Source organism: Siphateles boraxobius, unplaced genomic scaffold (assembly GCF_051911475.1).
Source record: "Siphateles boraxobius isolate OS27281-9 unplaced genomic scaffold, OSU_SipBor_1 1, whole genome shotgun sequence".
NCBI lineage: Eukaryota > Metazoa > Chordata > Actinopteri > Cypriniformes > Leuciscidae > Siphateles > Siphateles boraxobius.
The window spans coordinates 254,999-268,583 of record NW_027508699.1 but is presented as its reverse complement, the minus strand read 5'-3'; the positions used below and the strand labels follow the sequence as shown (position 1 = coordinate 268,583).

General features: G+C 38.2%; 1 protein-coding gene across 1 annotated transcript; it reads right to left on the bottom strand.

The window, feature by feature from the left end:
- Positions 1–473: 473 nt before the first annotated feature.
- Positions 474–13,360, bottom strand: LOC143747291 (myosin heavy chain, fast skeletal muscle-like). The gene is made up of 40 exons (XM_077240004.1): positions 13,328–13,360; positions 11,982–12,196; positions 11,746–11,889; positions 11,504–11,660; positions 11,384–11,411; positions 11,112–11,214; positions 10,854–10,946; positions 10,662–10,725; positions 10,470–10,568; positions 10,286–10,389; positions 10,065–10,203; positions 9,720–9,838; positions 9,474–9,623; positions 9,214–9,384; positions 8,821–9,121; positions 8,657–8,721; positions 8,476–8,563; positions 8,199–8,316; positions 7,994–8,117; positions 7,753–7,889; positions 7,409–7,664; positions 7,076–7,318; positions 6,793–6,969; positions 6,559–6,704; positions 6,384–6,474; positions 5,911–6,300; positions 4,456–4,582; positions 4,096–4,214; positions 3,813–4,009; positions 3,546–3,729; positions 3,277–3,442; positions 2,675–2,799; positions 2,246–2,554; positions 1,910–2,113; positions 1,702–1,827; positions 1,443–1,613; positions 1,258–1,362; positions 1,045–1,140; positions 807–938; positions 474–587 (listed from the first exon to the last, which is right to left on the bottom strand). The coding sequence occupies exons 2-40, from the start codon at positions 12,186–12,188 to the stop codon at positions 573–575; spliced, it is 5,790 nt and encodes a 1,929-aa protein (XP_077096119.1). The 5' UTR covers positions 12,189–12,196; positions 13,328–13,360; the 3' UTR covers positions 474–572.
- Between the last annotated feature and the right edge of the window lie 225 nt (positions 13,361–13,585).

Here is a 13,585-nt window from a genome sequence, read left to right as displayed (position 1 = left end):
TTGTAATATATATACATTATAAGAGGGAGGGATTACATTGTGATGGTGGAAACTCGTATACCAGTTTAGGAACCTGTATTAAAAGGGAGAGGGAAAAACTTATTCAAACCCTGAGACTCCAGAACAGGAATGACAGGACTCTCTCTTGCTAAGACAAAAGCTCGCGAGAGTCTCCAAGAGTTTCATTAACATGTTTCATTTAACTTACAATAGAAAGAAAACCCGTCTGACAGCTGTATATAGAGACACAGAATAAGACAGGAGTTTCGTGCTCCACAGCTGAATGCTAAATTCAAGTTACAGAACTTTCTCAGTTTATATATGAAACTAAATTAAACATTTGACAAAGTTGTATTCCTTCAATACTCAGCACTCTTATGATGTGTATAATAAGATTGAATGTAATCATATAGATCAGATATTAGTGTTTATTATAAGATTATTGTATCTTATTGAAAAATCACAAAGGCTAATTATTGGCTGAAATAAACAAGTTTATTAAGAAAGGTACTTTTGCAATGAACATTCATATTGTATGACTCCAGTAAATGCTCCTTTCAAGTGTTAAAGATTCATTCTTCTTTGGCCTGGGAAAGAAGGAAGAGGCAAACATTAGTTTTAGTAACAAAAATGTACTTAACTTTACATAATGAAGAGATTACAGATGTGCAAATGTCATACAGGATATATAACATCAGCATAATGCAATTATTATAGTTCCATTACATCTGCTATAAGGTAGTTCATGCATTTGGATAAACAAGTTGAATAAATAATATGGAAATAAATCATCTACTTCGCCTAACCTTTCCAGAATCACGGCTCTTAAGTCTGAGCTTGTTGACCTGAGACTCGGAAATATCAGCACGCTCCTCAGCCTCCTCAAGCTCATGCTGCACCTTCCTCAACTTGGACAGGTGACCATTGGCTTGCTCCTCCTAAATGTTTTTTTTTAAATGGTTCATGTATCATGTTTCATCAAATTACCTTTCCAATATAAATATATAATTTTTTTTTCAAAATGTTCAATTCGATTTTACATACCGCCTCTTCAGACTGCCTCTTGTAGACTTTGACCTTCAGCTGCAGTTTGTCCACCAGATCCTGGAGTCTGGTGATGTTCTTCTTGTCCTCGTCAGTCTTCAAAAAATACATATTTAAACGATGAAGCATTGATCATTCACTAAAAATAGGCATTGTTTGTACATACACTATTACACAGACTATTTTCTCTGAACAAACTTCTGGGGGTCATACCTGATAAGTGAGCTCTTTCACTCTCCTCTCATACTTGCGGACACCTTTAACAGCCTCAGCTCCACGTCTCTGCTCAGCTTCGACTTCAGCCTCAAGCTCACGGACCTAAAGAAAATATTATTTTTATTCAAACTTATCATAATATAACTTCACTTTGTCCATATCATAACTATAAAGAGGCTTACTCTGGACTCCAACTTCTGGAGCTGTTTCTTTCCTCCTTTCATGGCCAGATTCTCAGCCTCATCCAGACGGTGCTGCAGGTCCTTCACTGTGACTTCTAGATTTTTCTTCATCCTCTCAAGGTGAGAACTGGTGTCCTGCTCCTTCTTCAGCTCTTCTGCCATCATTGCAGCCTTTTGCATTAATACAGAAAATCATTAGATCCACATTTTTTAAGTATGCAAGTGTCTTTAGAAACATTTGGCAGCTACTGTTGCTCACATCAGTGATGGCCTTCTTGGCTTTCTCCTCTGCATTTCTGGCTTCCTGTACAGTGTCATCAACTTCACTCTGGACATGAACAAGGTCAGCCTCAAGCTTCTTCTTGGTGTTTAGGAGACTTGTGTTCTACAAAATGGAAAGCAAAAGTTTGAGCATTTTGAATGATGCTATCAGTTCCCTTAATTTCAGGGAAACAATATGGCCTTACCTGAGAGTGCAGCAGCCCAACGCGCTCACTGATATCCATCAGCTCTTGTTCAGCCACTTTGCGGCCTCTCTCTGTCTGCTCCAGAGCAACTCTAAGCTCCTCAATCTCAGACTGCATTAGAGCGTTTCTGCGCTCCACCATGGCCACCTGCTCCTTCATGTCTTCCTGTCCTCTCTGGGCATCATCAAGGTGCAGTTGGGCATCCTGAACATAAAAATAGCTTTATAATGGACTTTTGATGTGGTTTCTGCCAGGCTGTACTTACCACATGTTAGATTATTAAAAAAATATATATGAATACACCCCAAAGTCAAAAAGAAGAATTCCTATGCATACCTTGAGTTGTCCCTGAACATTCCTGAGCTGTTTCTGGGCCTCAGCAGCCTGGCGATTAGAGTGGCTCAGCTGAATCTCCATCTCATTAAGATCTCCCTCCATCTTCTTCTTGATTCTCAGGGCATCATTCCTGCTCCTGACTTCAGAGTCCAGAGTGCCCTGCATGGATTCAATGACTCTCTGGCTGTTCCTCTTGATCTGCTCCATCTCCTCATCCTTCTCTGCAAGCTTCCTGTCAACCTCTCCCTTGATCTGGTTTAGCTCAAGCTGGACACGAAGAATCTTGGACTCCTCATGCTCCAGTGTACCCTATGAAAAATAAAACAACATTTAAATATAAGAATGAAAATGCACACGGTGTATTGATGAATACAACAACACAGTATGATGGTTCTAGCAAGAATTCCATATCGATCTTCAGATACTCACTTCAGCCTCCTCCAGGGCAGTCTGAATCTCTGACTTCTCAGTCTCCACTGCCTTCTTGGCCTTTTCCAGCTCATGGATGCTCTTACCAGTCTCACCTAACTGCTCTGTCAGATCTGAAATTTCCTCTATAGAGAGAAACACATATAGTATTTATCATAATGCACATTCATTAATTATATGTGCTTTGTTTTTTAATGCTCACTGAGAATTAGAACATTTAAAGGGAAAGTTCACCCAAAAATGAAAAAGTTATCATTAAATAATTACTCACCCTTATGTCATTACAAACCCATCAGACTTTTGTTCATCTTTGGAACACAAATGAAGATCTTTTTGATGAAATTTGAAAGCTTTCTGTACCTCCATAGACAGCTACAAAATTGATTATTTGACGCTTCAAAAAGGTTATAAAGAGATCATAAAACTAATCCATATGAATTGAGCTCTCAGATTTCATCAAAAAGATCTTCATTTGTGTTCGGAAGATGGACAAAAGTCTCACGAGTTTGGAACGACATGAGGGTCAGTAATTATTAAAATAATTTTTATTTTGGGTGAACAATCCCTTTAAGTTTTTTTTAATTTAACAGTTTCATTCTTACGCTGCAGATTCTTGTTCTCTCTCTTGAGGGTCTCCAGCTGATCCAGGCTCTCCTCATAGGAGTTCTTCATCTTGAACAGTTCAGTGCTGAGTGAACGAGCCTCTTTCTGGGCACCTTCCAGCTCTGCCTGACCTTCCTCATATTTCTGCTTCCATTCTGCCAGGACCTTTGGTGGAGATATTTTAGGATTGGTTTGTTTAAAAAATGTTGAACAAAGCCCATTCCAGCAATACTTTAGAAAGAGAATATAATATGACTAAAATTGTTACCTTGTCAAAGTTCCTCTGTTTCTTGTCAAGGTTAGCAGCCAAACCATTGGCTCTCTCCACATCAATCATGAGGTCCTCCACCTCACCCTGGAGTCTCTGTTTGGTCTTCTCCAGAGATGCACATTTAGAGTTCACTGCCTCAACTTGTTCCTCTGCCTCTTGCAGACGCTGAGCCAGCTTCTTCCTGTTAAGTAATACACATTATTTTGAATTCTAATCTATAAAATAGTTGTAAGAACTGGGAATATTATACAATAATATACATACTTGGACTCTTCAAGCTCCTCAGTGCGCTGGATGGCATCCGTTTCATATTTGGTTCTCCACTGAGCAACCTCACTGTTGGCCTTTGACATTCCCCGCTGCAGCTCAGCCTTTGCCTCCTGTTCTTCCTCAAACTGCTCACGGAGCAGGTCGCAGTCATGACGGGCTGATTGCACAGCATGGGCCAGTGCGTTCTTAGCCTAAGGGACAAAGTCGCATGATATTAGCTTGTCTCTACAGTAAAGCAATTGACAAGTATGTGCATGAATTGATTATGCTTTATTACCTTAACCTCCTCTTCAATAAGCCTCTTAAGCTCCTCAATTTGCTGAGTGAAAGCTTGTTTGCATCTGGTGAGCTGAGAAACCAGAGCCTCCTTCTCCTCCAGCTGACGGCCAAGCTCACCTGTATATAGATTTAGATTCATTAGTGTCAGGCTTTACTCTGTCTCTATCAGTTTATTTCAAAACAAATGGATGTAAGATTTTATCAGTGTTACAGCCAGAAATGTACAGCTGAATAATCTTAATACACAATTATTTTTGATTAATTTTTGTTGATAATTATTATTGATTATTCTTGATAATTATTGTTAATTATTGACATTAATTACTTTTGATATAATATTAATTTGTTCATGAGTTACCATTTTCAGTTTGAAATCTTGCACTTTGAGTACTGAGATCATTTAACTGACGAATGTTCTCGTCATTCTTGGACTTAATTTCACTAAGTTGGTCCTCAAGTGTGCGGCACATCTTCTCAAGATTGCCCTGCAAATACAAAAGTCATTAGATATTTGAAAGAACTTCAAGACTTGTATTATGTGACCCGTGCTGGTAAAATGAGTCACAATGAGCACATTTTCAAAAATGAGTTATTGTTATTTAATTTTATTGTTATTAAAAAAAACCTTCATGTATGATGATATATGATTTGTTGGAATCAGACAAAAAAAGGACTGCGCTACACCTATTTGAAGTCAATAGAGTCAGCAAAATAAATTTTGCGAAAAATCTAAGTTTACTTAAGGATCCAAAACAAAATCACCTAGCAACCACACCTTAAAATCCCTGGTAATACCACCAAATTTGGCACACACCAAATCAAACCAAATATCTATAGGAAAAATATGTATAATTTTTTTTCCATGATGCCACAATTGTTTGATTAACAATTATGAGACAGCAGGCTGTATATTGAGACCTACTGTAATGCACGTTAGAGATGCGTGGTTGGCGGTTACAGCCGCGGACTCCACGGATAATACCGCGAATCGGGCGGATGACGTGACGAAAATGTTTTTTTTAAAATTAAATTCGGGCGGGTGGCGGGCGGTTTCTAGTCTCGCGGCTGTCATCAGCAGCGCCTTGTATCGCCCAATCAGTGGATGGCGGGCGGGTGCGGTTTTGAAAATTGGTCAAAAACGTTGGTGCGGATGGATGGCGGACGGATGATGAGTTTTGTGATGCGGTTGCGGATGAAATAATAGCCCATCCGCGCATCTCTAATGCACGTATCTAATATAATGGATGATTTTCCCCAACAGTTAACCAAACGTTCACTTAAGGCATAACAGATAATGTTTGCGTGAATATTTGCCAGGACAGATATTTTGAAATATTGCAATTCTGTGTACATGTGTATATCGGGATTACCTGCTGTCTGAGAGGCGTCTTTGTGCGCACTTTGTGCTTTGTGTTGATCTGTCAGTCAGTGCGAGTAAGATTGTTTTGTTTACAATCGCATGAGTTTAAAAATCATATTTCATTGGTTCAGACTTATGCCATTGAGAATTCGCTATGAATATTAAAACTTGTGCTGAGGGGAAGCACCAGTGGTTGAGAAGCGAGACAAGAAAAATGGCAATTTTACATGGATTATTAAAACAAAGGAAAGATTTAGGAAGGTACACCTCTCAGATAATGTAAAAATAAAGACTCATTTTAGATGTTTAATTACTATTTAGAGCATTGGGATCGCTAGAAGAGGGCTTAATGTAATTCAACCAAAATTGGCCTGTAGCTCGTAATTAGCCCATGTTTATTCCAACTCATTTTACCAGTATGGGTCACATATATTCTTTAGAATATTTCCCAACCTTTGCTTTGGCAACAGCTTCCATGTTGCTGGAAAGATCATCAATCTCCATTTTGAATTCGCTCTTCTCTTTCTCGAGCTTCTGCTTGACACGCTGCAGGTTGTCGATTTGCTCTCCCAGCTCGGCCACACTGTCTGCCTGCTTCTTGCGGAGGGCAGCAGCAGTAGCTTCATGCTGGAGGGTGGACTCTTCAAGATCACGACGCAGCTTCTGGAATTCAGCTTCACGCTTCTTATTCATCTCTATCTGAGCAGAAGTGGCTCCTCCAGCCTCCTCAAGCCTCTCACTGATCTCCTCAAGTTCCCTGGAGAGATCAGCTCTCTGCTTCTCAACCTTGGCACGAGCAGCGCGCTCAGCCTCAATCTCTTCCTCAAGTTCCTCAATGCGAGCCTATGGTGGAAAGTATTTAATTAGATTTTTGGTGATCTGCATTTGATCATAATGATGTAATGTTTGAAAAAATCTCAAAATACCTGAAGCTCCTTGATTTTCTTCTGGAGTTGAGCACCTAGAGATTGTTCATCTTCAATCTTGCTGAGCAGCTGACTTGTTTCAAAGTCTTTCCTGTTCAACAATTAGTAGTTGTAAAAAAAAGAAACACAACAATAAAAGATTTCAATGTTTTCAAAGATTTGATGCTTTAATTACTTTTTTATTTTCTCATCAGATTGCTGCTTGTCATTCTCCAGGTCCATGATGGATTCTTGGGATAATTTCAGGTCTCCTTCCAGCTTTCTCTTAGCTCTCTCCAGGTCCATGCGGAGCTTCTTCTCTTGTTCAAGGGAACCCTCAAGCTACAGGACAATGATATATAAAATATGTTCACAGCAAAAAACAGTTGATTTGATTAATTAATATAATTCATTTACATAATCAACTCACATCATCAACTTGCTGCTCAAGCTTTGTCTTGGATTTGTTCAGGGAGTTGACTTTGTCCTCCTCGGCCTGAAGATCATCCAGTGTCTGCTGATGTGACTCTTGGAGGGCTTTCTTCTCTTTCGTAAGCTTAGCAATGCTCTCATCCTGAGCTGACATTTCCTCAGTCAAGTTCTTGACCTGTATGATTTTTTGTTCCAAATAAGCTTAAATATTACAATTCATATTCCACATCAACATATAAGACAGAGATTAAATCTAATCTTAAACCAACTCAATCTCTAACCTTATTCTCAGTGGCATGTTTCTCCTTCTCCACTTTAGCCAAGGTGAGCTCCAGGTCATCAATGTCTTTCTTCAGCTCAGAGCACTCATCCTCCAGTTTCCTCTTCTTGGCTGTCAGTTCAGCATTGATTTCTTCCTCATCCTCCAGTCTCTCAGTTGTCTCCTTGAGTTTAGCTTCAAGCTGGATTTTGCTTTTAATCAGACCCTCACATCTCTCCTCAGCATCTGAGAGACCCTCGGATTCCTGTTAGAAAAATAGATTGCTATTTAATTGGAAACAACCTTGCTCATTTTTAATGTAGCCATCATTCAGTTAATTATAAAATGTACTCACAGATGCTACTTGCAGCAGCAGATCATTTTTCTCTTGCAGCAGTGCTACCATCTTCTCTTCGAGCTCCTTCTTTTTGGCTTCAGCCTTAACCAAAGCCTCTTTGCATTTTGCAAAGTCTTCTTTCATGTTTGCCAGCTCCTTCTCAGTCTCTGCACTCTGAAGCAGAGGCTTAATCTTGTAATAAACCTTCATCCATGGCCAGTGTTTGACATTCATGAATGAACGGATGTTGTATTGGATGGTGTAAATCGACTCCCTGTGAATAAGTTATCATTAAATGGCATAATCATAATTAAGTTTGCACAGTTATCATTGATGTCATCTTTACTCATGACAATAGTCACCTCCTCTCCATCATTTTCACATACTCCCTCCTCATCAGGAAACCACGACAGAGAGCCTGAGTCATTGTGACCAGAGCAGCCAGTTTCTCATCACGCATCTCCTCAAGAACACCCAGAAGACCAGCTTTGAAGAACACCTGAATTTATGTAAAACAGTAAATCAAAATATATTGGTTTAAACTGTATAAGCTAAATTACCATGATCCCTGAATATTTGAAATTTGTAAAGCTAAATATGAACCTTTGTATGTCCAAATCTGTAGTCGTCATGATTAATGTCGATGGATCCCAGGAGTTTCTCACTGGCCTTCTTGTTATCCATAAACTGTCCGTCTGGGATAACACCGGCATTCAGCACCTTGTATCTGTGGATAATGTATCAAAATACTTCATATCTTTTAATTAGGAGCCTCCTAGGAAATCTTATTTCATGTGGTCCAATTTACCTCTGCTTAAAGTCACCATATTGGATTCTGCTGGGGAAGCCCTTTGTGCAGATTCTGATACCCTCCAGAACACCGTTACACCTCAGCTGGTGGATAACCAGGAAGTTCTCCATGAGACCTATAACAAACAGTTTACACCATGCACTTGGTAAATTAACTTCATCATATATATTGAGAACCAAAATATCTGTACGTTTTATATATATATATATATATATATATATATATATATATATATATATATATATATATATATATATATATATATATACTTTACCTGGAGTCTTGGACTCATTAGGAATCAGGCAACGCACAAAGTGAGGGTGAGTGGACCTTAAGTTGGTCATGAGTTTGCCCAAGTTCTCCTGTGGAGAATAGAAAAAGGTTGGTATGCTTTGTATTTCTTATCTTTTTTCTCAAATAAAGCAATTTTGCTGTGATGTCATCTCTATACATACCCTGAACTGGGAAGACACAGTCTGCATGGAGCCACCCTTCTTCTTGCCTCCCTTTTTAGTAGTATCTATTGAGATAAAAATACAAATGAACATGTGTATATGCAAAAACAAGAAAGAAAGTTCAAAACTGAATCAAAGTTTTGTTAAATAGATTTTTTCTTTACCCTCAACAACAGGTGGGTAGAGAGTAGCCAGCAGTTTGACAGAAGACTTCTGGTACAGCAGCAGAACAGAATCATTCAGTGGATCCTTGTTCTTATCCAACCAGCCAGTGATATTGTAGTCCACAGTTCCAGCATAGTGAACCAGTGAGAAGTGGGCTTCAGCCTTGCCTTTGGCTGGCTTTGGTTTCTCGAAAGCTTTGTTCTTGCCAAGATGCTGATCATATAGCTTGTTCTTGAAGGAAGTATCTGAAGCCTTGGGGAACATGCACTCCTCTTCAAGGATGGAGAAGATACCCATGGGCTGTTTATAAAAGAATGTTGTTTATTATCAAAAATAGGAGATTTTGAGAATTGGATCAATGGAAATTAATCAATTCATAAACCATTGATAACCTTCTCAATGAGCTCAATGCAAGAAGCCAAGTCCATGCCGAAGTCAATGAACTCCCAGACAATGCCCTCCTTCTTGTACTCCTCTTGCTCCAGCACAAACATGGTGTGGTTGAAAAACTGTTGCAGTTTCTCATTGGTGAAGTTGATGCACAGCTGCTCCATGCTGTTGTACTGGAGAACAAAAAAATTAGAGAAACATTTACTACCTTCTGAATATCATTCATTTTGACATAAAAAGAGATAAAAGAATCACATCTTACATCAAAGATCTCAAAGCCAGCAATATCCAGCACGCCAATGTAGAAATTTCTTTGTTGTTTTGTGTCCAACATCTGGTTGATACGAATGACCATCCACAAGAACATCCTCTCATAGATAGATTTGGCCAAGGCGCTAACAGAGTTGTACACCTGTAAGTAGAATAGAGTGGATATTTTGTTCTGCTTCTGCAATAATTAGCCAGAATTTTAGTTTAAACACATGGCATGCTGGAAATGTTACTATACCTGTGGCACGGTCTGGCCTTTGGTCACATACTCATTTCCGACCTTGACTCTGGGGTAGCACAAACCCTTCAGCATTTCAGCAGAGTTTAAACCCAGAAGGTAGGCGATTTTGTCAGCCTCTGTTAAATACATTTTTAAAATAAATTATCTTTGCTCTGAGTCTTTTGTGTAAAATTATAATAAATCAGGCACTAGGTACTTTCCCTTTTATTTTTAGATTTATTGATATGCACGGAAATTTTAGTTTATATTTACACAAAACATTTTATACACACTTTCTGTGGTTTATCAGCAAAGTCAATGCTACGGTTACTATTTTAAAGCCCAGGATAACACAAGTCTCACCCTCTGTGCCATCAGGCTCAGCCTGCTCCTCACGCTGCTTCTGCTTGAACTTCATGTTACCATGATGAAGCACCGCTCCAGTGAACTTGTAGATGCTCACTTTTTCATCACTTGAGAAACCAAGAATGTCAATAGCTTCCTGTAAATTACAGAGAATAATAAAATATATGATTTGCTATATTTAAATAGAATATATCAATATTCAAATTGCAATGACTCACATCAGTAGCATCCAGCTCAACTTTATCATCAATGCTGGCCACTGTGATCTGACCCTGACTGCACATGGGGAAGTCATATGGGTTGGTGGTGAGGAGCGACATTTCTGTAAAATAAACAGCATTTATGACAGAGCATCTTAAAATATTCTCTGAAACATTGAATGAATTAAATATGTGCACCTACCAACAATCTCAGGCTTATGGTTGGTCATCATCTGGAAGAAGATGTGGTAGCCTCTCTCATCTGGAAGCTGGAACGACACTCTAGACTTCTCCAGCAGATCTGTTGAGAGAATGTACTTGAGTAACAATCATCTGAAGAGTGACAGACAAAGTCAAATGTTCAGGATGGATCAATGAAATCGTGTCCACCTACATGTCTCAATGTCAGCACTAGCCAGTTTTCCAGTCGTGCCGAAATGAATTCTGATGAATTTACCCTGTTTAAATCATAATAGCATAATACATAAATAATGATAAGTATTATAATATCTATATAGAAACCTATGTACAGTAAAATTTAACACAACTGACCATCTCTACTGTAAATAAACAGTGGTTAACTTACAAAACGAGAGGAGTTGTCATTTCTCACAGTCTTGGCATTACCATAAGACTCAAGCAGAGGGTTGGCAGCAATGATCTGGTCCTCAAGAGAGCCCTGTGATGTTTGAAGGTTTTTCATTTATTTTCAATTGTTTTTCTATTAGATGACTAAACACAATTTATAGGCATTTCACAAATTCACATATCGTATAGTTTTTGAGATGAGTGTATATCATCATCTGTTAAAATAATATATATGACATCGTTTTGTATCTCGTACCTTTATTTTACTGGCCTCTTTCTTGACACCTGACACTGCAACTGTGGCAAAGTACTGGATGACACGTTTCGTGTTCACAGTCTTTCCAGCACCAGATTCTCCACTGGTTTATAAGAGATTAGAAGACAGAAGATTGAAAGACATGTAAACTTTTTAAAGTAGATTCAATCTATGTTTAATCTTAAATGCAATTTTGTAAATATCTCCATAAATTTTCCATATGTATTACTTTTTATTTTTGTCATGGTCTGAAATTAAATGAAAATACTTACGTGATTAGGACAGACTGGTTTTCTCTATCTGTTGATTAAATTTTTTTAAATATCTGGTAAATATTCATTATATTAACAGCAACATCTAATTAATCCATAATCAATTCCATAATGTTTTACCAGTCTGCATGAACTGATAGGCGTTGTCAGAGACAGAGAAGATGTGGGGTGGGGCCTCCATACGCTTTTTGCCTCTGTAGGCAGACACCACTTCTGCATCATACACTGGGAGCCACTTGTAAGGGTTCACAGTTGCGCAGAAGAGTCCAGAGTAGGTCTGAAATGAGCAGAGACTTGGTCAGATTCCAACAACACAGAAAAAAATTAACTTAAATGCTTTTTTATGTCGTTTCAGAACTTACGTAGATCATCCACGCAGCATAACGCTCTTTGAGGTTATACAGCACAGAGGCTTCATTGAGATGGGTCATCATGGCCATGTCCTCAATCTTGTCATACTTGGGAGGATTCATTGGGTAAACATCTTCTTCCTTAGCAACCCTCTCCTATAAATTTGATAAATTAGATATTAGATATAAAAAAACAATGTAATAAGTAATTTAATGAGCATCTACATGAAATGGAAATTCAAATATACCTCCTTAGTATCAAGCAGAACAACTGTGACTTTGCCACCGTCTCTGCTCTTGATTGTTCCCTTGAGGTACAACTCTTTGACATCAGCCACAAAGCAGGCAGACTTGGCATCAAATGGTCTGGCCTGAGCCTCCATTCTCTCCCTCTCAGGCTTACGAAGGTAAATGGCAGCTTTGCCATAAATGGCCATCTCCGCGTCCGTACTCATGGTGGCGGCTTACTAAAGAGAGAAAATATCAACTTATCCTTAACAAATTTCATAAATATTCAACAAAGGCAAGAAACATAAAATATAAAACACATGAATTGTGTTAGGAAAGAGGCATATTCCCAAGTTTAGGCTTACACGTGAATACAGACACATAAAGCAATACTAGATAAACATTTAGATAGCAAGCAAGAAGCAGGTAAGGGGCCATTAATGGCAAAAATGTCGATTGAATATGTCTTTCTGGTGATGAAATTGAAATGCTGGTGTCAGGGGACGGCACATACAGTACAATATGAATTGTGGCATATATGAAGTTTCAGTACACTACAGAGATATTCACTGCTGACTATTAGTCTTACGTGGACTCTCAGACAGAGTGGATCCTCCTGCTAAGAGTATGAATGAAACGGACATTACATTGCATGTGTGTACTCACTAATCCTCACAAAGAGAGCTAAAGAGAGTTTTTTCTCTTCTGTAGATAAGTGTACTTGAGTTTTATTTCTCTCAATGGATGCATAAGATTTCCTGACAAATATTAAGAAATTTCTGTGACAGATTTTTTTATTATTATATTAATTCAATATTTTATGATAAAAGTTAAGACATTTCTAATGATTTGTATTAATGCAAATTTCATCATGGATTATAATAGCAACACTGCATCCCAATTTTGAATTTAATCAGACCAACAGTTATGTAGTTAGAGCCAAATTCATGTTTCAGTCTATTATAGCATCATCAATTGGCCCTTTCCCGCTTCTTTTTCTTCTTCCACAAACTGAGTCTGCACAGAAATGTGTCGAATGACCTCTTTATTTGGGCCAAATTTGTATAACTTTCCCACAATGTGGTTTTATGGGCTCTCATAGACTCAAAAGTGGAAGAAGAAAAACAGAATTCAATACAACACAATACAAAACAAATACAATATGTGCCTATGTTTGGCACCTAAATAAAGGGTCAATGGGACCCCTTCCTTAAATTCATCGTACTAATACATTTTACACACATTTCTTTGTAAATAAATTACATACGTTTTTAAAAACAGCATGATTCTTCAGTTTTCATCTATAATACAGACTATAACAACTGTTTTAATCTACCCTAATCCACACACTGAATCTTAAACTCACTTGCCTTTTGTCCCTTAGACCAGATGAAATGTTCACTACCCTTGGATTTAAAAAAAAAATCATTAAAATGTATATATAAATAAAAACACAATTACTTTGAGTACAGACGCATAAGTGATGATGTTAAATTCCTTTCAGTCACAGTCAGCATAGGCTCTTACCACTTGATGAAACTTCTGAGGTCTTCTCCGCATCTCTTCTGGCCTACCCTCTTGGCTTTTATATAGGTTGATCTTTTGCACACTAAGCAGAATCTAT